General features: G+C 48.0%; 1 protein-coding gene across 5 annotated transcripts in view; it reads right to left on the bottom strand.

Moving 5' to 3' along the window:
* Positions 1 to 6,790: 6,790 nt before the first annotated feature.
* Positions 6,791 to 24,869, bottom strand: part of SMOX (spermine oxidase) — a 49,038-nt gene continuing 30,959 nt past the window's right edge. For 2 of the 5 annotated variants that reach the window (XM_042980855.1, XM_042980856.1), the window contains exons 4-8: positions 22,069 to 22,242; positions 21,147 to 21,906; positions 20,428 to 20,588; positions 18,468 to 18,557; positions 17,533 to 18,017 (exon numbers count right to left, since the gene is read on the bottom strand). In XM_042980855.1, coding sequence (XP_042836789.1) covers positions 17,880 to 18,017; positions 18,468 to 18,557; positions 20,428 to 20,588; positions 21,147 to 21,906; positions 22,069 to 22,242 — 1,323 coding nt within the window. In that variant the 3' untranslated portion in view covers positions 17,533 to 17,879. Of the gene's footprint in view, positions 7,278 to 17,532; positions 18,018 to 18,467; positions 18,558 to 20,427; positions 20,589 to 21,146; positions 21,907 to 22,068; positions 22,243 to 24,869 lie in introns of those variants that run through there. The other 3 variants (XM_042980858.1, XM_042980859.1, XM_042980857.1) reach the window with 3 other exon arrangements.

Here is a 24,869-nt window from a genome sequence, read left to right as displayed (position 1 = left end):
AAATGGATGGCCCTGTGAGATGGGACAGGGCAGAACGAGCCTCCAAAGACACTGGCATTTGCCTAAGCCCTTTGCCCCCACCATCCTTAGAAAGTCTCATTCCTGCTTCCCACTCCGGGCCCCAGTCCAGTCTGCCCGCCCTCCGCATTTGAGCTGGGCTCTTGCCACCCATCTTGCCTTGCTTCCCACACTCTTTCAGGGACCTCTGTCCCCAGCATCCCCCAGAGCCGCTTTTGCAAGTCACCTGGGACGTCTCATTTCCCCGACCTCCTCCCTCTGTCTGCCACAGTCCACGCTGGTGGCTGAAATGTTCTTCTCCGCACCCAAGCCACGCCCCTGGGATCTCTTCTGGTTCCCTGGCCACACACACACTCTCTCTCTCTCTCTCTCTCTCTGCCTCCTGCGCAGGCGCCTCTCTCTGCCATTATATGTCCCCCAAGGTTTTCTTCTTCCTCTTCTCAACTCTCCGCACGATCTCATCCATTCCAAATGATCTCAGTGACCACTTATATATAAATGGCTCCCAAGTTTGTCTATAGCTCCAGATGTGTGTTCACCCTCCACCCGCCTGGGTGGATCCCAAACACCCCAAATACCAGGCCACTCGCCTCCTGCAAGGTCATCTCCTCAGCTCCATGTGGGCATGACAAGGCCACTGGTGCTGAGGCCACAAGCTCCTGGCAGCCCTGAGCCTGCCCACCTTCTTCCCAAGATCTTTCCAGATCCCCTAACCCAAACGAACCCCCACGTATCCCTCAGCCTCCCTGGTAGCTTGCACCAAGGTCATCCTGGCTTCAGACCCACTGCTAGAATCCGTACTTGTGCATGGGGAGAAGGCCGTTCCCAGAACTGCTCAGGGCTGGGTGTAAGTGTTCGTTAAATCCTGGATTGATGGAGCTGGCCAACTGACCCTTCCCTGGGACACTGCCCCATTGCCCACCTAATACTCAACACCACTGTCTCACCCCTACTGGTTCCGCCCATCCTCACAAGGCTGGAGCCTGTGTCCTCCCCCAGCCAGACAGCCAGCTGTGCCTGGACTTCTGCAGGAACACCCACTCTATGTGCCTTCCGACCCGCCACCCCTCCACCTGGAGCCCCACCCCAAGCCTTTAGTGCCTCCTGCTCCAGGCGCTGACAGGTCCTGGCAAAAGGTTTGGGACCTTGGTCGCCCTCCCTTCGCGACCTGTCAAAGCCCCGACTCTTCAGTGCCCTCCTGACCCTGTTTCTATTTCCATCCTGTTACACCCCCAGGGACTTACATGTTCACCGTCTACTTGGAAAGAATTTCCTTTTTTTCTTCTTCTTCTTGTGGCTCTAGCGAAGCACAAAACCAGATGCTGGTAAAGGCTAAACCGCTCCCGCAGCCTCTGCTCAGAAGAGCTCTCTGGGGAGCCCTGTGGACTCAGGTGGTGTTGGAAGCAGGGTCTTTGGGCAGAGGGGCTGCTCTGGACTCTCCTGCAGTTTGGGGCTGGCTCTCTTCCCTTCCCCACCCACTCCCTGGCAAGAGCAGGGAAACAAAAGGCATGCTGGACAGGACCCCAGCCTACATTCTCAAATTGCTCTGGTCTGGGGAGGAACTAAGCAGGAAATGCAGGATGCATTTGGAATCCAGAAGAAATCCAAGAACTGGGGCCATGACAGCCTGAGCTCTCAGCGCTGGGATCTGGAGGGAGGGATGCATGGGAGCCAATTCCAGGGACCTCCCCCATGACATTTATGGGCATTCCCTCCAGGGGTTCATCATTCACATGACTTCACCATACCGTTGTGTCTGCCTCTTTCTGTCCTGCCAGAAAACAAAGAAAGGGTCCTCAGAGGGGCCAGATTGGCCCCACTCATCTCTTGGGCCAAGCCCCAGAGGTCATAGGTCACTGGCCAGCCTATGGATTGGCTAATTTGGGGTCAAGTCTGATCAGCTGGGCAGGCAGGCAGAAGTGGGTCAGATCACGTGGTATAAAACACAGCTGTCCAGGTGCCAGTGTCCATGGGTGGAGTGATATTCCCAGATGGGCCAGGAGCAGACAGCCATGGACATCTCTAGCACGCTGGAAAGGTGAAGAATGCAACTGCAGGTAACGAGGACACTGAGGGACAGCTGCTTAAACATGGGGCGTCATCTTTCTCACTTGACAAGTTACAGGGTGGGTGGTTGCTGGCATTGTTCATCGCAGACACAAGCTCTGCCTCTGCCTTCTAATCTCTGCTGTGTTGACTTACATACTCTCTGTTGCCTGATCATGACCAATGTTTCCAAAATCCACATTCTTATTCAAGACAGAGAAAAAAGGAGAAAAGTCTGCTTTTATCAAGATAACAAAAAGCTTTCCCTGAGCCCTTCCCCTAGCACACCTCCACTCGGGTCTTACGGGCCAGAACTGAGTCCTATGACCACCCTGCAAGGGAGACGGATGAAGTCAAAATGGGTTGGATGCTTGGGAGCGGAGGTCTACACTCAGCCTACCACGTGATTTTGTACAGCCCACAACCTAAGAATGAGTTTTACATTTTTCAGTGGAAGGGGTAGTAAGGTGGTTGAAAGAATATGTCATGATGAGAAAATTACACAGAAGTTTCCTCTTGGCTCACAAAGCCTAAATTTTACTATCTTGCCCTTTACAGGAAAAGTCTGTCAACCCTTGCTTTAGGGCAACAAGGATCCCAGCCTCCCACTGGGCACACTGCTATTCTGAAGAAAATTAGAATCCTGGCATCAGGAAGAAGCAAAGAATCACTATCCAGCAGTCAGGCTCAGTGCCCACTATCTATGCCAGTCAATACGTTTCAAGCCCGCATCCACTTATCTAATCTGCAACAGCATAAGCAAAGAGCTCCCCCTCTAGGAACCTGACAGAAAGGGGTTTTTCTGGAAGCCCCCAGCCTTGAGGACATCTTCCCAGACTGGCCAAATGTGTAGGATTTGGAAAGAGACCGGCGAAAAGGAAAGGGAGCTACTAGGAAGGATCAACACTGGCTGTGTCTCAAAAGGCTCAGTGGGACATTATTTGCTCAATGAACGTGCCCCCAGCCAAGGTGCAGGTTCTTAGTATTACAGGTCTAGAAAATGGATCCAGTTAGGGCTCCACAGTTACCAGCCTCCTATAAGCTGACACAGACAACCTAACTCACTAGGACATGAAGTTCCTAAGCCCAAGACCAATGTGCTCATTTTTAATGGAAAAATATAGCTGTATGTTTACAAGCCAGTGTCCTCGTGATGACAAATGAACTTGTTGGGAAGCCAAACTGTGGTCTGAAAGTCCCTTAGTGCATTCAGAGGCTGAGCAGGGAAGTTAATAGAAAGAGCTGTTGGTTTAGTGCACCAGGCACAGGGCTGCATCCTAGTTCACACATTCACCTCCTTGTGCATCCTGCCTGTTTCCATGATACATCCCTCTTCAACCACCCACCCAAACAACTCATGCCTCGATCCCAGCCTTTTGTCTTTCTCTGTGCCTTTAAGTTCGCTTTACCTATCTCCAATCTCATCCATCATGGACCCGTTTCAGTCTGGAACCCTCAGAAACCAGCTCTCAGGGAACATCTCATGGTCGTCCTAGTGGGTCTACAAGCACCAAATGCCTGGGCCTCTTATAGATCAGGTGGTTGGTGTTCCTCTAGCTTCAGATGTGAACGGCACAGGTGGGGCCCACATGCCCTCTGATGCATTTCAACCAGCTAGCACCCACCAGCCAATAACAAATGGCCAGGCAATGGTCATTGAACAATGCATGCATTTGATAATATTTACTGAGCACCTACTTATGTGCCCCGTAGATGGGGAGACATCAGTGTACAAAAGAAAAAAATTTCTGTCTCCACAGAGTCCTCATTTCAGGAGACACAGAAGTGATGGGTAATAAACAACATAAAATATACAATAGGTGGTGACAAGGAAATGTAACAGGGAAAGGGAACAGAAGTACTGAGGATGGGGGAGATCGCCCTTTTAAATCAAGTACCCAGGGAAGTCCTCAGATAGGAGGTGATGTCTGAGAAAGGGCCTGAAGATGATAAAGGAGTGAGCTATGCAGACCTCTGGGAAAGAGCATTCTAGGCAGAGGGAGCAGCAGGTGAACCAGTCCTGACTGAGGAGGACACCTGGTGCGTTCAAAGGTTAGCGAGGAGGGCCGAGTAGGCAGAGCATCTCAGGCAAAGGAGGGGAGCAGGGGCTGAGGGTGCCAGACGCAGTAGGTGATGAGTGCCAAAGCGTGCAGGGCTGTGTAAGTCACAGCAGGACCCCGGCCTTCCAGGTGCGGAAAAGTGAGTCGGGTGGTGCCTTCGGAGGGCTTGAGGAAAGAGGAGACAGACAGCATTGGACTCTGGGTGAACACGGTCACTCTGACTGCTGTGTTGGGATAAAAAAGCAAAAGGACCAGAGCCGAAGCAGGAGACCAATTGGAGAGAGGTGACGGCAATAATCCGGGCAGGAGATGATGGTGCTGTGGCCACTGGCCACAGGGATGGAGAAGAATGACAAAAAAGGTAGATTCTAGAGATTCTGCAGATGGCATTTCCACGTGCCACACCCACACTCAACATCCCAAGCTACAATCTAGACCTGCTGTCTTGTCAGGAGTCCCTAACAACTCAGGAAAGTTGTTTTTTCTGCCCCTCTTCTATCTGTCTCCCTCTATATTTAAGCATATTCTCAAGTCCTATTCTCGGGTTCCTTTTCTTTCCCTGTCGCCATCCACAGGAACATCCATGTGCCAAGTTTGCATTTCCAACCCCAACACGATCTCTATAAGGTTGACTCTGGTCATCCGTACACAAATTTTCTCCTGACTTTACTGCTGAAAGTCATACACACTGTTGGTGTGGGAAAGACTTTTTAAATAAGGACAGTATTTCCAACTTAAGATGGCATCCTGTCAAGCCCTTAAGAGCCCTCCCCTTAAAACACCAACAAAGACCTAAAAAGAGGATAGAAATTCAAAACAGATCTGTAGAGTAAGGATATCAGTCAACCATTTGCAAATTCAGCAAAGACTTCATGCTCACTGGACTGTCCAGGCTTGTGGCTCTGGGGTCAAAAGAGACCTGAGAGCAGAGGAGGACAGCAGAGCTTCTCAGATGTTCCATTTGATGGAAGAGGAGTAGCCATCAGCTCTGAATTTTAAAAAAAAATTTTTTTAACATTTTTATTTATTTTTGAGACAGAGAGAGACAGAGCATGAACGGGGGGAGGGCCAGAGAGAGAGGGAGACACAGAATCGGAAGCAGGCTCCAGGCTCTGAGCTGTCAGCACAGAGCCTGATGCGGGGCTCGAACCCACGGACCGTGAGATCGTGACCCGAGCGAAGTCGGACGCTCAACCGACTGAGCCACCCAGGCGCCCCAGCTCTGAATTTTTAGAACAAAGTTCTTCCTCATTAGCTGAGAACTGGGTAGTTTGGGATAGAAGATCTCTCCTCAGTCTGATAGAACAGAACTAAAAGAATCCCCATTGGCTTCTGTCTCCTCCAACTCTTTGAGCCAGAGTCAAGCCATGAAATGCATCCTCCAGGGAACTGAATCCCTTGGCCCGTTTCTGCCAGGCCCCTTTGTGGGACTGAGCCACCCTTGTACCCTGGGTGGCTCCCCCATCTATGGGCCCACTGCTTGTTCTATCATCAGTGCCTAGAAATATCCCCTTTGGGCTGAGTGACTCCCCAGAGAGAGGTGTATCAGTCAGCTTTTGCCACAGTAATGCTGCAAAACAAACCACCCGTAAATTCACAGGTTACAAGAGCAAGCATTTGTATTTCTTGTTCATGAGTCTGTCTGCAGGTCCTAGGTTTGGTTCCAGGCTTCTATGGACACGGATCTATTCCATTTTTCTCCATATTCTTCAGGAAACATCAGCTATCAGGGGCACGTTCTTCCCATGACAAATGGCAAGTACATGAGAAGTGAAACCCAACTGTGCAAACGTTTAAAACTTCTGCTCATATCACATCGTGTCATGTCTATTCACGTTCCACTGGGTGAAACAAGTCAGATGGCCAAGCCTAAAGTGATTATGCAGGAAAAGAAACTCTGCTCCCAAAGGGAAAGGGAAGTGATTGAACATTTGCTGAATAATCTTCCACTCTATCACAAGTGGCTGGGTTAGGACATCAACATATGAATGTGGGGGACACAATTCAACCCAGAGTAACCTCTTTAGTGGGAGGAGATACAAAGTCACATGGCAAAGCATGGGGTCACAGGGAGGAGGGAAGAACTTTTGTCATCATCTACCACAGCGGCAACACCAATCTAGTTCTTGCTCTGAGCCTGAACGAACAATGGCCCAGACTGGAACACCCACTCGTGTGGCCTAGAACAAGGACTCCACCATCCCAAGCCCCAGGTTTCTCCGTCTGTTACCAGGGGCTCACATGTTCCGTGAGAAGCAAATGAGATCCTATTGTACATGTGTGTTGAAGAAAAGAGTTATAAAGAGAGACTGTGGTTTTCTGACCCAAATAGGGTATCATACAGGCATAAAGGCAAGAGGCAAATATTCCCAGACATGAGTGAATTCTTCTTTTAAAACAGTACCCTTCGAAAAAGCCCAGTCAACATAAACACAATGAAAAAGAATAAATCTGAAACAAAAAGGGGCTATAACTGAAGTCCCAGAGAATACTGTGAACAATTTGAAAGCAGTAAACGTTTAAACCATCATGAAAAGGCTAATTTTCTAAGAAAATATAAATCCCCAAAATTGCATTCCGCCCCAAAAGTAGAAAATGTTAACAGAATGTGATCATAAAAGAAATTAAAACATCAAAGTTCTACTTCCAGAAAAACCAAGTGCAACCAGTTTTGCAAGTAAGTTCTTTAAACCTCCAGGAACCAGATATTTAACATTCTATACACACTTTTCTAATGCATATAGTAAAAAGATGCAAAGCTACCCAAATTATTTTAAAAGCCCAAGAGGGGAAGAAAGAAAAGCCTGGAAAGCCTAAGATAAAAAATCTTAGGTCACTTGTGAACATAGATGCAAAAGCCTAAATAAATATTTGCACGTGAAATCCATCAGCATATTAAAATAATAATATGTCATGACCAGTATGATAGATTATATTATAATTATGAAAACATTTGCTGCCCCAACCTGCTGGGTACTTTTCTGCAGGAAGATTATATGCCTATTCACTGACATCAAGCAAATTCAGCCACTGATTTGCTTTGACCAATAAAATGTAAATAGAAATAACATATGCCACTTCTGAGTAGAAATGTTAAGATGTTCCAGTATCTCTCTTTTCCATCTACCATGAGATGCTCCATCAACGTGGGCCCTAGAATTAAGAAGACATGAAATCAATCCTTAGGGCTCATATGTCATGAGCAAGAAATAAACATCTGTTGTAATTCACTAAGATTTAGGGATTGTTTGTTACCAGAGCAGAATTTAGCTTAAGCTGACTAATACACCAAGGTGAAGACGGTCTCCAAAATACAAGGAAAACATTGGAAATATTAATGTAATTAACACATTAACAGATAAATGGAGAAAACCCCTATGATAATCTCGATACCAAAAAAGCATTTGATAAAATTCAATATTCACTCATAATAAAACAGTTACAAACTAGATCTTGAAGGGGATTTCTTCAACCTGATAAGAGGTACCCACCAGAAACCAAAAGCAAACAGCATACTTAGAAACTGCAGAAGCATTCCCATTAAAGTTTGGAACAAGGCTATGATCCCCTTATCGCTCCTTTACTCAACATTGTACCAGTAGCCACACTTAATACAATAAGGAAAGAGAAAAAGACACAACAGGTACATTAACAGTAAAAAAAAAAAAAAAAAAAAAAAAAAAGGACTATCAAATTTGGCAAGTAATATGATCTTCTACCCAGAAAACCCTAGAAAAGTCCTGGATAAATAATTGAAACTAATAAAAGAGTTTGCATTTAGCCAAGTATTAACCCAATATTCAGGAATAGCCTTCCTATTCCCCAGCAAGACAAAAAATCAAATAATCATTTGATGGCATTTCATATCAGTGGGGAAAAGGTGGACCACCCAACAAGAAATAATCGGGATAAGCAGCCAATCCCTGCCTCATACCACAAGTCCACTAAAGATCTAAACACATAAAATAAACGTTTAAGAACTCTTTTTAAAAAACACAGAATCCTATCTTCATGACTTGGGATAGAAATGCATATTCTTAAATAGGTTACAGAAAGCACAAACCATAAAAGAAAAGATTCATGAAAGTTTGTTCTTTCTGAATTTAAAGCTTCTATATGTCAAGAGACCCCATAAACAATGCAGCTGACTGGAAGAAAATATATGCAATTCATATCATGGACAAAAAGACTATAATCCTCAATATATATATATATTTTTAACTCCTACAAATCACTAAGAAACTACCAAAACTGTGGGCTAAGGGATAGGAGAGACAACCCACGGGGGGGTGGGGGGGGGATGGGGGGGGGGGCGGCGCCGGGGAGAGAGAAAATTTCTAATAATCACAAGAAAAAATATCACTAGTTGGGAAATGCAATTAAAACAAAAATGAGACACCTGGTTTTACCTACCTGGTGACAAAAAATAAACAAACATGAATTTTTCATTACACTGAGTGATGGCAAAACGGCGTAGATACAAGTGCTCACATACCCCATCTGTGGGAGTGTAATTTGGCAAACCGCTTTTCAGGGTAATTTGGCGGTGTCTTCCAAAACTGAAAATACTTACACCCTATGATCCAGGGACCTTTACACGGTGCACACAGAGGCACTGTCTATGGTTATTACGGCATTGTTTATAATAACAAATAACTAGAAACAAGAAAACGTCCATCCTTGGCAAAGCGGATACTTAAGTGGAGCATGGTCATACAATGAAATGTTATGTATCAGTTACAAGGAATATATGAGATACATAATTTCAACAGAGAGTTCTCTTTTTGTTGTGTGAACAAAAAGCTAATTGAAAGAGAATATGGGGGCACCGGGTGGCTCAGTGGGTTAAGCATCCAACTTTCTTTCGCTCAGATCATGATCTCACCATTCATGAGTTCAAGCCCCGTGTCAGGCTCTGTGCTGACAGCTCGGAGCCTGGAGTCTGCTTCGGATTCTGTGTCCCCCCCTTTCTCTGCCCCTCCCCCACTCGTGCTCTGACTCTCCCTCTCAAAAATAAATAAACATTAAGATAAACTTAAAAAAAAAAAAAAGAAAGAGAATACGTACAGGGTGATTCCATTTATCTAAAAATACATATACATACAAAATACTATATAATTTTCATTCACATATTACGTATGTAGAAATGTATTTTTATATTTTGGTAGGACAACCACCAAATTCTTAAGATGGGGGATCAGAATTCAGGAAATGATCACAGGAAACTCCAGCTTTATCTGTAAAGTTCCTTTATTTTTAGGAGAATATTTTCACAAGTACTTGTGTCACTAAAAACTAATGTTTAAAAATCTGAGAATTTTCGGGGGTGCCTGGGTGGCTCAGTTGGTTAAACATCTGACTTCAGCTCAGGTCATGACCTCACGGTTCATGAGTTCAAGCCCCACATTGCGTTCCACGCTGACAGTGCAGAGCCGGCTTGGGATTTTCTCTCTCTCACTCTCACTCTCCTCTCTGCTCCTCCCCCACTTGTGCTTTCTCTCTCAAAATAAATAATAAATAAATTTTAATAAATCTGAGAATTTTATATCAATTATATTATTACCTTCATCCATGTAATAAACTTTTTTGTAGCCTTGTTAAATACTTGGATGCTATGGGGATATGAAGAGGCAGTCACTGTGAACCACCTAAGACACATAATCGCATTATTGGCAAACAAGGCAGGTACGATGATGACAGTAAAAAATCAAACTGAAGTGCCCTGGGAATTCAGAAGACAGAAATTTACTTCTAGAAGGGGCAGGGAGTTATGGATAAGACAGTAAAATCACCAGAAAGCTCATTAAAGGGGATTACCTGGATGCTGAGTCTTAAAGCTTTGGCAACCTGGGAGAAAATCTTGAGACAAGCAAGGGAGAAATGACACCTTCTTATAGGGAGACACAATTGTAAAGACAGCGGATTTCTCATCAGAATCATGGAGGCCAGAAGAAAGGCACAGCATTTAAGTACTGAAGAAGCTGCCCATCAGAATCGTACATCCAGTGAAAATGTCCTTCAGAATGAAAGGGATGGGAGGAGGCTAGAATGATCCATGTGGTGATGAAGACATCAGTAAGAACTCACACCTAACACAGATACGGATAGGTACATTAAAAAATACTCACAGATGTGTAGATACATAGGTTAGTATACACACAGCTCTGTCAGCCGAGAGGGCCTAGAAGCAATGATACCTCCGTGGCACAAGCACACCTAATGCCCAAACCTTGGTTTCTTTTTTTTTTTTTTTTAAGTTTATTAATCTTGAGGGTGGGGGGAGGGCAGAGAGGGAGGGAGAGAGAGAATTCCAGGCAGGTTCTGCACTGTCAACACAGAGCCCCACTCGGGGCTCTAACTCACAAACCGTGAAGATCATGACCTGAGCCGAAGTTGGATGCTTAACCGACTGAGCCACCCAGGCGCCCTATCAAAAGGGCTAGGATTCCGTACAGAAATGTCTACTTCTATGACTAGGGCAGGATGTCACAGGATGAGCCTAGAATATCTTGTAGTGCCAGAAAGTAAAGAAGTACTCCAAAAAAGAAAAAAAACAAAAACAAGCCACACACACATTGATGGGGGTATGTCCAAGGGACATAGGAGTCCACTGAAAGATTTCCCAGTGATCAAAGCTGGAACAATATAATAACAAGATTAAGTAGTATTGGACAATCCAAGGTATAAAATAAATACCCATGAATCCATTCTGATACATAAAAATAACTGAATAAATTAATAAAGGATTGGGATGGGGGGAGACACAATGCTCCTGGGCAGAAGAACCCCAAATAAATTAAGGTAGATACTCTAAAGAAGGGGAGCATCACTCCTTACCTGAGGCTGCACAAAGTGACTTCTTTCCAAAGAGTAGAGCATGGAAAGGAGGAAAAGACTAACTTCCTGGTGCGGAAACCTGACAAACACAACCTCAACCAGTGAACAAGGCTCATATCAACAGTCCTAAGTCATGTTGATGGTACCTATACTTGACACGATGACATAGAATGGCACTTGACTTCTGTGGTTTTCCTCCCCAAAACCTATAACCCCAGTCCAGTCATGAGAAAAACATCAGAAAAATTCCAGTAGAGAGGTAATCGTACAATATACCTGGCTGCATTCCTCAAAATTGGTAAGATCATCAAAAACAAGGAGAGTCTGAGAAAATGTCACGACCAAGAGGAACCTAAGGAAACGTGACAACTAAATATAACCTAGTATCCTGGGTGGAATTCTGGAACAGAAAAGGGGCATTAGGTAAAAACTAAGGAAATCTGAATCAACTATAGACTTTTGTTAATAATAATGTACCATCATTGGTTCTTTGGTTGTAACAAGCATACAATATTCATGAAAAAATGTTAATAATAGGGGAGATGGTTGGGGGAGGGGACTCTATATATTTACTTCTTCCTACATCTGAAACCGTTCTAAAATAGTCTACTGATACCACAAAAGAAAAAACCCTGATAGAACGAAAAGGATACATAAATACGAAATTTTAATTAGACCCTTTAACACTATTCTCTCAACAATTGCTAGAACTATATAGAAAATCAGCAAGGATATAGAAGAAACCAAGAATACCATCAACCAACAGGATATCATCAACATCCACAGAACACTTCATTCAACAATAGCAGAAAACACATCCTTCTCAAGCCCATAAATCATGTACCAAGAGAGCCCATATGCTGGACCATAAAACAAACTCAATACATTTAAAAGAGTTTAAATCATACCGTCCAACTTTGGGAAACCAAATAAGTCACATTTCTTATTCATTCGTTCACTCATCTACTTAGTGAATGTATTTCTCAAAGCATAATTAAATCTTCTTTGAGGCTGGCATACAAAAGGAAAGCACTAAAAGTCAGGTAGAGAAACGGAAGAGAACGGGAGGGTATGGAAGGCAGGAGGGAGGGAGGGAGAGGGGGAGGGAGGAGAGAAAAAAAATCTCATCTCAGGGCCAACAAGGTCCCTTTTTACTGTTAAGAATGAAAAATAAACGATACTCCGGAATAAGTTACAATGTTATTTTACCCACTTACTCAACATAAATTAAAGGTATTTTCTGTGATTTGTTGGGAGGTCTCTTTGTTGTTGAATTCAGAAAAGACCACAGAGAATCCAGGGCACACACGTTCTCCCTGCAGCCAAGAGGGCTGTAGTCCTATATGGCCAGCAGATGGCGCCAAAGGACAGGTTTCAAACGATGAGGTCGTCCACACTTCCAGAGACCCTGGAGTCAGCAGGGATCCTCCCTGCCTCTGCTAGCCTTAGTGAGAAGGGGAGCCAACCCAGCCCTTCCCGTGTGTGTGTGTGTGTGTGTGTGTGTGTGTGTGTGTGTGTCTTTCTGTCTCTCTCTCTCTCTGCAACCTAAGGATCCCCACCACCAACTGCTAGGGTAAGGATAGTGAGAATGCAGAGAGCAAGTGTAGAAACACTGGCATGAAAGGAAGGCAGGGGAAGGTGGTAGAAAGAGGAGAGGGTGCTGGAAAGACAAGAGCATCTTGAAATGTGGATGGGAAGCATGGAGTAGAGAGAAGGGGGAGAGGAAAAGGTGAGGTAAGGTCCCTGAGTTTGGAACATGAGATGCACAAGTGGAGGGTCACATACTTCCTTTGGGGTCAGGGATGGGGGAGTGAGGGGGGGGGGGATAGGGGTGGTCCCTATAAGGATGGGTGTTTAGATTAGCTATTTGTAGACCTGCGGAGGAAGTTGCCTCCAATGGCTTCTAGTGAGCCTATGAAGGACACTTTGGGAGACATTGTTGTCTGTTGACAGTGAGGACACAGGGGGGTTCGGGGGTTGAAGGGGAGAACAGACAAGGGAAATCTAAGAGGGTTGCCTCCAAATTGCTCCAATACTGAGCTCATTGAAATAAAACATGCCTGGGGCACCTGGGTGGCTCAGTCGGTTAAGCGTCCGACTTCGGCTCAGGTCATGATCTCGTGGTTCGCGAGTTCAAGCCCCGCGTCGGGCTCTGTGCTGACAGCTCGGAGCTTGGAGCCTGCTTCACATTCTGTGTCTCCCTCTCTCTCTGCCCCTTCCCTGCTCATGCTCTGTCTCTGTCTGTCTCAAAAATAAACATTAAAAAAAAAAAAAAAGAAATAAAACATGCCTGACATTTTGCATCCCCTAACAGAAAGCCAGGTTTTGAACACACCTGCAAAATCAGCGTCCAACAACCACTGCCAAAATCATGAAAGGCGAGAGCAGATTTTGTATCCGCATCTCCAGTTAAACAGTATGAAGCAACCCCTTCCTTTCTTACATTAAATGCCTACCATCAGCTCAGATGTCCTGGATGCCACCTTAGGGCCACGAGTCTTCCGTTCTGTTGAGATTAGATTACCCTGCCCAAATCAAGAGCAGCCTCAACAAACGGCACAGCCAGTCATTATGAGAAAACACGGCCTCGTGTAACTCTACCATTATGTTTGGCAGACCATTAATTAGGCAGGCGGTTCTCTAGAACTGAACCAGCAGCCCACCTCGTTCTGCACCTTGGGCTTACCCTTGGGCTCGTCTCAACAGGCCCAAGTAAGTCAATGCAGGGAAACTCAAATCAGAGATGCTTCTCTCCTACCTTTGTACACTGTGCAGACATTCCAAGTGGCTCCCACGAAGTAGGAGCTGTTAACCTGTCCCATAGCAGCAAAGGTGGAGAGGCACGGTACTTGCCAAGTACCCCAGGCCCCTTGAAGAAACAATTCTGAGGCTTCCACATGGCCACAACTGAAAGCCTTGCTCATGAGGTCACTGATGCCCACAGCACAAAACACCATGCAACTATCCTACTAGAATCCTATGGCCAGAAAGAAATTTCCTCTCAAGTGACCTTCTCTAGGTGACAGGAAATGTACGGCAGGCGTTGACGTGGGTGTTGGCCTGAGCATGCCACATTTGCCACCCCTGATAGAGTCCTTTGAGTTTCAATCAAGGCCAAGGCTGCTTCAGAGACTTAGTCACAGCAAGGAATTCATCCCGTGTTCCTGGTACATCTAATCTGTCTTGCTTCTGAATGGCCCTTGCATTTATCTGCCTCAAATATGTGTATTTAATGTTTTACTTATTTTTGAGAGAGACAGATTATGAGCTGGGGAGGGGCAGAGACATGGAGAGACACAAAATTCAAAGCAGGCTCCAGGCTCTGAGCTGTCAGCGCAGAACCCGACGCGGCACTCGAACTCGTGAACCATGAGATCATGACCTGAACTGAAGTCGGACGCTTAACCGACTGAACCGCCCAGGCACCCCTGCCTCAAATCTGTTTTTGAAGCTGCCAATCATAAATGCTACCCACATTAAATGATTGTTTGATAGGGAGGCAGCACCCTGGAAGGCTCTGGCAAACTCTCCAGGGCCACCGCTCCCATACCTGTCCCCACCTTTCCCCCAGGGCTGTTCCCTTCCCCCTCAGATGGCATCCCCTGCAAGCTGCATGGCCTTGCACAATCCCACACTGTCCTGGGAACCTCAATTTCCCCTGCTGTGAAACAGTCCCCACCTCCCTCACATGGCTGCAGGTGCCTAGATGAGGGGACATAGGCAAGAAGTCTGATAAATGGTGACATACTAGTAAACACAAGGCCAGTCCTTATCACCAGGCAGCCAGAGGGACATAAGTAGGTCCTTCCTCCCTTTATCTGCTCTCAGGATGTCATCCCTGTTGCAAGGAGGAAATTTGTTGGGTCAACACAACCGTATATTTTTGGATGGAAGGGTGGAGGGAAGGATGTCCTCAGACTCTTTTTTAAACTTCATAAATTGAGTTATATCACACACACAGAAAAGTGCATAAACCCTCAGTGTGTAACCCAGTGCATTTTTACGAACGTATACACCCATGCAACCACCACCCAGGTCAAAATATGGAATAGTTCTGTAACCAGAAAGCACCCCTTACTCCCTCCCAGGCACTGCTCTGTCCCCTCATATCTAACACGATAGTTTTATAGGTTCCTCAACTTCCCAGAAAAAAACCATACAGCATATAGCCTTGTGACTGGCTACTTTCAGTCAACATAATGTCTTTGAAATTAATCAATGTTGCAAATATCAACTTGTGTTTTTCTATTGGTACGTAGTATTCCATTGTATGGAGGTAATACGGTTCGCCTGCTTTACTATGGATGGACATCTAGCCTCTTCCAGTTTTTAGCTATTACAAACTATGTCACTATGAACATTCTGGTACATAAGTTTGGTGGGCATATGCATTCTTATCCCTTGGGTGGGCACATGCCAGTTTTAGTAGAATCTGCCACAGAGTTTCCCAGTGTGGTTTGCCCATTTCCACTCTCTCCAGCAATGGCCTCAGGTTTCTTTCCTTTTCCTTTTTTTTTTTTTTTTTTTTTTTTTTGGTGGCACCAGCCTCTTCTTTACATGGTTCAATAAATAGAATGAGCCTGCAATGTGGAGTCAGACCTCCATGACCTTGGGTGCCATTACTTAACTCTTGTAAGACTTGTCTCCCCATGGGGATAAACTGCCCTCCCAAGCCTGAGTTGGCATCCATATCAAATTAAGAGACCTGTGCACCCAGCATTAACAACTAGCACCTTGCCTGGCAGGTGGCCAGCTCTAAGTGACTATTCCCTCCCTCCCCTCTACCCACACCTGAAGCTCCCCAGCGTGCAATCATAGAATAAACATTTATAGCGCTCTGACCCTCATAGAGTCCTTTAAAATTCCCCTGCCAGTGAGCCTCAGAATCGACCTATTACTTTCTTCCCCCATACTTATGTGACAGGCCACTTCTACTCATCCCACCACAGTTAGTGGGGAAAATCCAGGACACGGGGAGGGTGCACACTGGATCACTGCCTCCCAAGGCCAAGTTAACAGAGGATGCTTCTTGCAAAGCAACTCTGGGCCAGGAGGGAGATACACCCCTGGACCAAAGCAAGGTCCAAATTTACATGGTCTGTTTAAGTGTTGTTATGGGATGATCTCCAAGATACATTATGTTGACTAAAACAAGCAAAATGCAGGACAGGATGAATACTTGGTCACTTTTGTGTAAAAAGGAGAGAGCAGGGCCCATCTTCATATTGACATATCTAGAAATGGACACACAAGGCACTAATCACGTGGGGTGTGGGGAGCAACAGTGGTACTGGGGGCAGGTGTGGAGGGAGGGGTCTCCACAGATCCTTTCATGACTTTGAGCTTGAACCACATCTTTAGCTCCTCCTATAATTTTTATACAGTTACAATCTTTTAAGCTATGTGGCAGGCGATCATGAACCCCTGACCTAAACTCCAGGGGGGACCAACCTTGGTGAAGCAAGGACACCTGTTAGCTGTGTGGGCATGGCGGGTGTGCATGCAGGGAGGGTGTGTCGGGAGGTGCAGGTAGGCATGTGTGTAGGCGTGTCTACGTGTTAGACATCTCCATCATAACCCAAGGAAACAGGGGACAGGATGTAGAGTCCTGTTAGGGGCAGTGCCTTCAACCTGTGAGAAGGGAGCCCAACCTAAGTGCACAAAGAGTTAGGCCGGGGCGGGGGGCGGGGTGCCGAACCTGGATTTTCACAATTTCCTCCACCACCCAAACCCCCCAAGTCTATACAATTCAAACTCCATCATTAGCAGTCTGGAGTCAAATCTGTAGTAATAAAATGACTAACTGTTCTTTAAGGTTCTGTGCATGTGTATGTCAACGTAGTTGTGTGTAGCTGTAAGGGTGTGGGGTGCTGTATCTGTGTGGGAGTGAGTTTATGTAGGTGTGTGGATGTGTGGATGTACTGTGTGTGCACACAGGTGAGTGTATGCGTGTGTGCACACGTGTGCAAGTGACTGTATGTATATGCAATGTGTGTGTAAAAAAATAGCAGAAAAGACTACTCGCCCCCCCTCTGCCCCCCGTAAGTGATAGGCCCTTGGAATACAGCAGGTGAGAAATACTTAGGTATATCACCAAAAAAAAGTGGCCACCCTATCCACCTTCCCAGAAGTCAACAGCAGCCACCCCAAAGGTCAGACCTAGGGCCCCACAGCCAGGCGACACTGACTGATAATTAATGCATCTGAGGTTGGCATGGAGCCACAACAGATGTCCCCTCCCATGGAACTCACCTTCGCTCCATGTGGCCATGCCACCCAGTAGGGCTCTGAGTAGTCCAGCAAAGGGCCGGTGGGCAGACACAGGCCCATCCTGAAGGAGCTGAGCTGAGTAGTGAGGAGCCCTTATCCCTGAGGGGTCTCGCCGGCAGCAAGGCAAACAACCACAAACAGATTGAGGTGAGGGGAGACCCCTTCCAGTAAGGCAGGCACCCTACCTTCTGGGGGCACAGCCAGGCCACAGCCCTCCCACCATCCCCTCATTCAAAGAGGATATGCTAACAAAAACTACAGACACACACATAAGAGGCTGAGGTAAATGGAAGAGACGAGCTGAGGGGTACGGGAAGGGCAAGCCTCTTTTATTATCCCAAAATGCAAAGTATTGAAGGCACTTACAATAACAAGGCAGGAGGGGAGGGGAGGCACAGGGAGGTCAGAGGTCAGAGGTCAGAGCACAGAGGTAAATCAACGGGCCCCACCCTGGTCACCACCCGGCACAGAGAAAAGGAAAAGCTACAGGACCAGATCTGAAGCCAGTCAGGGTGTCTAGCTCTACGAAAGGTACAAATCCATTCTACAGTGGATTAGGAAATTAGGAGCACACGGCAGCAAAGGGCAGGGCTGGCAGTCACGAGTTAGTGGCTCTTTAAGGAACACGCTCAGGAGTGAAGAGGGCCCTCAGGTCCCCTGCTGGAAGAGGTCCTGGTACATCTCGATGAGACGGGCAGCCTCGCGCTGGCCAGAGAGCAGAGCACCATGGGTGGTGGAGTAGTACTTGCGGTGAGTGGCCTCACCCGAGAACAGCACCTGCATGGGCTGGGCCAGGGGATGGGGAAGTGAGGGGGGAAGAGCAAGAAAGGCTAGGAGGCTACCTGTCTGCCCCAGGAACCCCCCCATCCATACTACAAGTCAGAGAGCAGGCACCTGAGATGCAGGTATCGCTGCTTCCACGGGATGAGGAGTTGCCCATCCCACCTGGCCACCTTCCCCTGCTTCTTCCCCAGACATCCAGGTCTCAGTTCTTTCTGCTCTGAGGCTGCTAGGAGTCCCAGATCTGCAGTCTCAGAGGCTCATTGTGCCTCTTACTAGTGAACTCAGGACAAATGGTTTAACCTTCCTAAGGCTTGATTTTCTCATCTGCAAAATGGGTTTATACCACCTACTTCTGATGGTGGTTGTAGGGATTAATTGAAATAATGTATCTAAAGCACTTAGAACCTGGAAGAACATAAGCACTCAATAAAGTTAGGCGGTAATTTAACAAACCTTTATGGAGCCCCTATTAGGGTCCAGGGACTGTTCTGAGCACTTGGAAGATAAAAGGTGACCGGGCTGCTGCTTTGAGGAGCTTCCTTGCTGGTGGGGAAGCCAGACACGAAACCCAATTACTAAACGGCGTCATGTGTGACTTGATGGGTGTTTGGGCAAGGTGCTGAGAGCCCAGAAAAGAGGCCCCCTGTAAGGGGATTGCACAAAGCTTCCCAGAGGACAGGACCTTTGGGCTGCTTCTCAGAAGATGCTAGGTAAACAAACAGGCAAAAGACATTTCAAGAAGAAGGGAAAATGAGGGCAAAAATGCACCAAAGCAAGGGACAGTGAGAATTTTGGTACAGCCGGGGCTCCCCCTCGAGAAAGCAAGCTGTGTAGGTAGGGTCCAGGCAAACTACAAGTGCTTGCATTCCAAACTTCAGTTTGGACTCTATCCCACTGTGTCTCAAACTGAATGTGCAAAGGCACCAACTGGGGATCCCGGTAAAATGTAGGTTTTAATTCAACAGGTCTGGGGCGCACTGAGAGTCTGCATTTCTAACACACTCCCACATGATGCTGATGCTGCTGGTCCGCAGACCACTCACTCTGAGAAGTGCAAGCTTTAACCCACCAACAAGGAGCCCACAGAGGTCGTTAAGCCGCAGAGGGGTGGGGGGAGGCTTATCGTGGCAGAAGTAGGCGAGCTGCCTACTCCCACATCCATTCTGCTCTTTCTCCTCGGTAACAAAGCCCTGATTTTTAACTGGATTCATTGCCATCCAGAATAAAAATGACGCATCCCAACCTCTTTCGCAGCTGCTACAGGCATGTGACTAAGTTCTGGCCAATCAGCTTCAAGTGCACTGTGGTTTAGAAGCACTGACTCAGCCCCAGGGGTTCCTCTCTTTTGCCTTGTCTGCCCTGAGAGTGGCAGCCTCACAGCCCTCTAGAACCACAAAGTGGCCTTGAAGACGGAGCCAGGTGCCAATGGTACTGGGTCCTGATACCTACCTCTGGATCTCCCTTTGTGTCTCTGTGTGATAGAAGCAAACTCTGTCTGCTTTAGGCCCCAGTTACTTTCATGTTGTTTTGCTTTTTGCTGGATGCACTAGTCCTAACTTGATGAAGGTGACAAGAGAAGGTATGCTTTTCAGGAGGATGGCTATAGCATCTAAGGGCCTTTTCCTCTCTCCTGCTGAGCACAACCAGGCATGCCCAACACACGCTGGAAATCTTCTTCACCAATTACACCAAAGAATTGTTTTAAATATAATTCTGCTGGGTTTTAACATTTTTTTTTTTTTGTATGTGTCTGCTTGATGGGGGAAACTTGAAGTCCGCTTTATAAAAACAGAAATATATACAATTTTTTTCCTCAGATTTATTATTTTTCTCTATTATTTATTATATAGTTGATATAATTTAGGGGAGGGCCAGTACTCTCAATTTTATTTTCTGAAACATATTAGGGGGGAAAAGTAAATAAAACATATTGGGGAAACTTACTTCTACTGAATCAGCGCTGTCCAACAGAACTTTCCATGGTGCTAGAAATGCTCTATAGCTACACAATCCAACAGCCACTAGCCTCACGTGGCTATCAAACTTGAAATGTGGCCAGTGCAACCAAGGAGCTAAATCTTTAAATCTATTCATTTAAATCATAATTAATTTCAACTAAATGTAACAAATGGCTAGAGCATAACATGAAAAGGCTCAGCTTTTACAACCTCAAGAAAGCTTTTAATATCTGTTTGATTCCATTTTTTCTTCCAGATGTGAAGTGCACGTGACCTTGCTTTCTCCTTCATCATCTCCTTCATCACAGGAGCTACACCGTCTGCCTCAGCTTGTCGTCACTCCTCGGCGGAACACCACCCTCCCCCTCCCCCCCCCCCAACCAAACCCACACACAAAACCCCTGCCCCCGCCCCCCGCCACCCCCCAGGACCTCCTCACCCTGCACCCCGCTCACCGCCAACTTGGAGCTCTCGGTGTATGGCAGGGGCTTGGCCAGCTTCTCCACATCTGCCCCACTAGATCCCACCTGCGTGTACGAATAGGAGCCTCGGAAGTAGGGGTTGCTGCCCCAGGCCGAGCGCAGGATTCGCCGAGGTTTTGGAATGTTGGGGTTCCCTGTTGGGAAGTCGCAAGAGCCGAGGGGAAGGAAGATGATAAATGGCTGCACACAGAGGACACCCCTGAGCGGACAACTGGCACTCCACCTCCCTGGCTGCAAGGCCAGCCCCCGCCAGCAGGCAGGGGGACGCAGGAAGAGGGGTGGAGAGGCTGGGGGCTCTAGCTGTTGGCCTTTCAGTGCCTCCCTGCGGACCGCCCAGCAAAACAGCTCATCTCTCTGGGTCCCTCGATTTCCTATACGAAAAATGTTCAACTCAAAGGATCTGACAGTGACACACAAATGCATCTCACAGCGGGGCAGTATGGGTAGGAAATGGGCGACCGGAGGTTTGGGGGTGATACCTGAGTTTTTACCATCAGCCCTTAGAAGAAACACAGCACCCACGGTTTTCAGGGTTTCAAGTTCCAAAGCGCGTGCGGAGGGGGGGGAGGGGTGCTCTCCCAGTGGGCACGCCCCTCAGCTGCACCATCTGGGGATGCGGAAGAGCCACCGCAGGCGCAGAAGATGCAGAGGGTGGCAAAGGACCGGGAGGGGGCGGCGGCGCGGGGACACACCTGTGAACTGCCGCAGCATCTCCGTGCAGATCTCGGCCACCGCCTCGTCGTCGCACTTCTCCATGACGAGGGCCTCCTCGCCACAGATCCAGCCGCTCAGCACGTGGCCGTAGCGCTCGGGCGGGTAGAGGACATCGAAGCCGCAGATCTTGCGGTACCAGAGCTCCGGCGGGTAGGTGAGGGTGCCGCTCTCCGCCTCATCCTCCCACACAAACTGTATGCTGTTGCACTCGGGGCCCCAGAAGGGCTCCTCGAATTCCAGAAAGATCTTGTCGGTGGTGCCGATGCCCAGGCGGTGGATGGCGGCCACCTTCTCGGTGGGCAGGCCCGGCCGGAAGAAGCTGGTGTACTGCCTCTTGAGCACGCCCAGCGACACGGTCACGATCACGTGGTCCGCCGGGATCACCTCGCAGTCCTCACACTCCACCAGCACCGGCCACTGCTCGTCCTCATCCCGCCCATCCCCCCGGGGCTCCTCTCCCCCCTGGCCGCCCTCCCCGGCGTCAAGGTTGTGGTCACCCTCGCCCCGGGGCTCAATCTCAGGGCCCCGGGGGCGGGCCGAGGCCTGGTCCCAGTGCACACAACGGACGGGTTTCCCCAGCTGGATGACGTGGGCGGGGATGCCCTCGGCCAGCAGCTCCACAACCCGAATGAAGCCCGAAGGGATGATATGGTGGGCCCCGGGGATCTCGGTCCACTCCCCAAAGGCACTCAGGGACACATCGTCCATGCTGTGCGAGCTACTCTCACAGCTCTCCACCTGCGGGAAGAGCCAGAGAGGAGCCGGGTGACCACCAGGGCCAGGCAGGGGTCAGAACGGGACCTCAGAGCAGCCCCGCCCTCCTCGGACCCAGATGCCCCAGGATCCGTCTTCTTCCCTCTGGCATCTGTATTCAACAAAGTTCTGAGAGGACAAGGATACCTTCAGGTACTGCTGGATCATGGCGAGTTTCAGGCACTTGGTGGCCTCAGGGTCATCAGGGTCATCCCTAATGCGGTTGCGCACCTCCTCCCGGGTGAACACCCCCACGCTGTTCTGACTCTCAGCATTGACTGGTTTACCATGCCGGAAGAACTCCTGGGTCAAGTTATAGACCTGCCAGAGAAACCCCAGGAGACTGAAAACACACCTCTCTTCGCACCTCCCTCCATCTCAGACCAAAGGACCCCAGCTCAAAAGTCCCCATGTTCCCGATGCTCCCGGACATGCTGAGCTCATGGCTCCTCATCCTTGGTGAATCAGTGTGGCACTCCGTGCTGCGCTCAGGCTACACCAACAGGGCCAAGGTTCAGGGCTGGCAAGCTGTCCTGGACAGCCAGCCAGCTTACTTGCTTCCAGATGACCATCTAAGGCCCCGTGGGTCTACGAAGGAGGGACGGAGCCCTGGAGGCTCTCCTGCAGGGCCCTTGCTGAAAACAAAGTAAAACGTTTGGTGCCTGGTGGGAAAGGAACCGCCCCCTCAAGGGCGCTATGTGCCCTAGCAGACCACCCACTGCAGAACCTGGGTCTGCACACCTTTCACTTTTCCAAGAACCAAATGCCCAAACCCTCTCCCTGCCACTCCTGCCCAAGCATATCTGCTTCACCCTCTCCCAGGAGGGCAGTCTGGAACTGCTGCCTGGTCAGTGTTTGGGGGAGAGGGAGCAGGAGGAGCCTTGAAACCTGACCTCCCGGGAGCCCCTCCCTGGCCCTGCTCAGGTCCACACAAAGTGCCCCTTTACTGCAGAACCCAGACATATTTAAGCAAGATGACCATGTTGGGGCAGGGCATGTGGTGGGGAGGGAGGCTCCAGGGTCCCAAGGAATGAAAATACATTTCACAGGCATATTTTGGCAAGAACTCCAAACCATACCTTATCAACAGAAAGCAACAAACAGTCCCTTAGAGCAGGGTCCTATTACGTCCCGGGCCTGCCAGGCACGTAACTCCCACCAAACACTGGGCAGATCTCCCTGAAGAAACTAAGCCAGTCCTGGGCCAGTCATGGCATCCCCAGAGGGCAAGGTCTGAGTCCCAACATTCACTCAACAAACTTTTACAGGGCCGTGCCAAACACAGATTGTAACGGTGAGGACGACGGACACAGCCCTGAGCCCCTGCCTTCACTCAAACTGGGGAGATCTCATAACTGGGCTGTTTCTACAGGATGCGCTGTGACAGAAAATAACCCTCAGGTTTTGAGATCAACACAGATGACCTTGGACAGTTGGCAGTGAGAGACAGAGGAAAAGTATTTCAGGAAGAAGGAACAGCATACTCAAAAATGAGGGCGGGGAGAGAGAATGTAAGCGACTCAGTCTTGCTGAAGAGGGCAGCGAGGAAAGAGAAAGTTACAAGATATGATTTTGGAAAGGCAGTCAGGGGTGGGGCATGAATGACTAAGAGTCATGTCAAGGACTCTGGACCCTGGCATCACTGAAGGGCTGTGAGCATGAGCACACGCCCTCTCCCTCCCAGGACACTGGCAACAGGTGGGCTCCTTAGCCAAACATCTATGGCCGGTGCCAATTAGTGGTGTGGTTCCCTTCCTAAAGCGAGTCTGAATTCGGTCAGCACACGTTCACGGGAATCATGTCTGCCCTGTAAATAATCCAGCCCTGGTAGAGGCCCTGAGGCTGCAGGGTAGAGAAAGGAAGGTGACATTACCCATCCCCTACCATTCCACTCGGGGAAAAGCCTCCACATGAGATAGAAACATGAATTAAACATGTCTCTGTAGTATACAGTCTAAAGAAGAAGATGAGTTAACTTGTTCACTTTTCCTCCCTACAGTCACACGATGCTGGGCGTTTGGCCTTAACCGGAGTCCTCAGCAAATTCCTCACCCAGTACCACTGCCAAGGAGTCAGGCTTTCAGTGTGCCTCCTCCTCCCTGGGTTTTCTTCCTTGAGTGATAAGCAACATGGTAGCCAGTCTTTAGCTTATGTCGACCAAAGGCCGGAATGTACAGCTGAGGACAGATACATTTAGTCCACCTAAACACGATTCTTTGTGTCCACCACCAACTGGGACAGCCTGACCTGCACACGGGGTTGTCCTATGGGTACAGTCTTCTGTCCTGGATTAAATTACATCTTCCCAATGTGACCAAGGGAAATGGCACAGGCCTGTAAACAGTTAATAATATTCACCCCAATTCTCATTGAGCACTTTTCATCAGGATCTCATTTAATCCCCGTGACATTCTGAAGTGGGTTTAACTATGTCTGTTTTACAGGTGAGGAAAGTTAAGACTCAGAGAGCCCCCAACAACTTGCTCAAGGCTACACAGCTAATTAATAGAACTAATATTTGAATCAAGGTAGTCTTGCTCTAGGGACTAAGCTCTATATGACACGAGTGCACGAATTCACTTATTTGTTAACAAATGTAACAGACTGAAATGAGTAGCCCTTCGAAGTCACCTCTGGAGGGAGGCTGAAGATTTATTGTGAAGTCACCCTCCGGCAGGGCTTCATATGCTTAGAGCATATCTCTTCAGAATGGCCTCCAGCTTTGGTTAGGAACCACACACAAATAAATCGATCACTTTCCTCAGGGTTAACACCTTCTCCTGCCAACCCGAAGCATCACCCCTCAGACTGATAACCCATTTTATCCATGCTACTCTCCACAAGTCACACTCTTCGTTTCAAAAGTCAAACCCACAAGCGGAAACTGATGATGATCTACTTTTAAGTTTATATAAGAGAATAAGTAAGTCATGGACCCTGAAAAGTCA

The sequence above is a fragment of the Panthera tigris genome, chromosome A3, assembly GCF_018350195.1.
Source record: "Panthera tigris isolate Pti1 chromosome A3, P.tigris_Pti1_mat1.1, whole genome shotgun sequence".
Classification (NCBI taxonomy): domain Eukaryota; kingdom Metazoa; phylum Chordata; class Mammalia; order Carnivora; family Felidae; genus Panthera; species Panthera tigris.
Note: the sequence above shows the minus strand (reverse complement) of the source record. Positions and strands in the feature narration are given on the sequence as shown.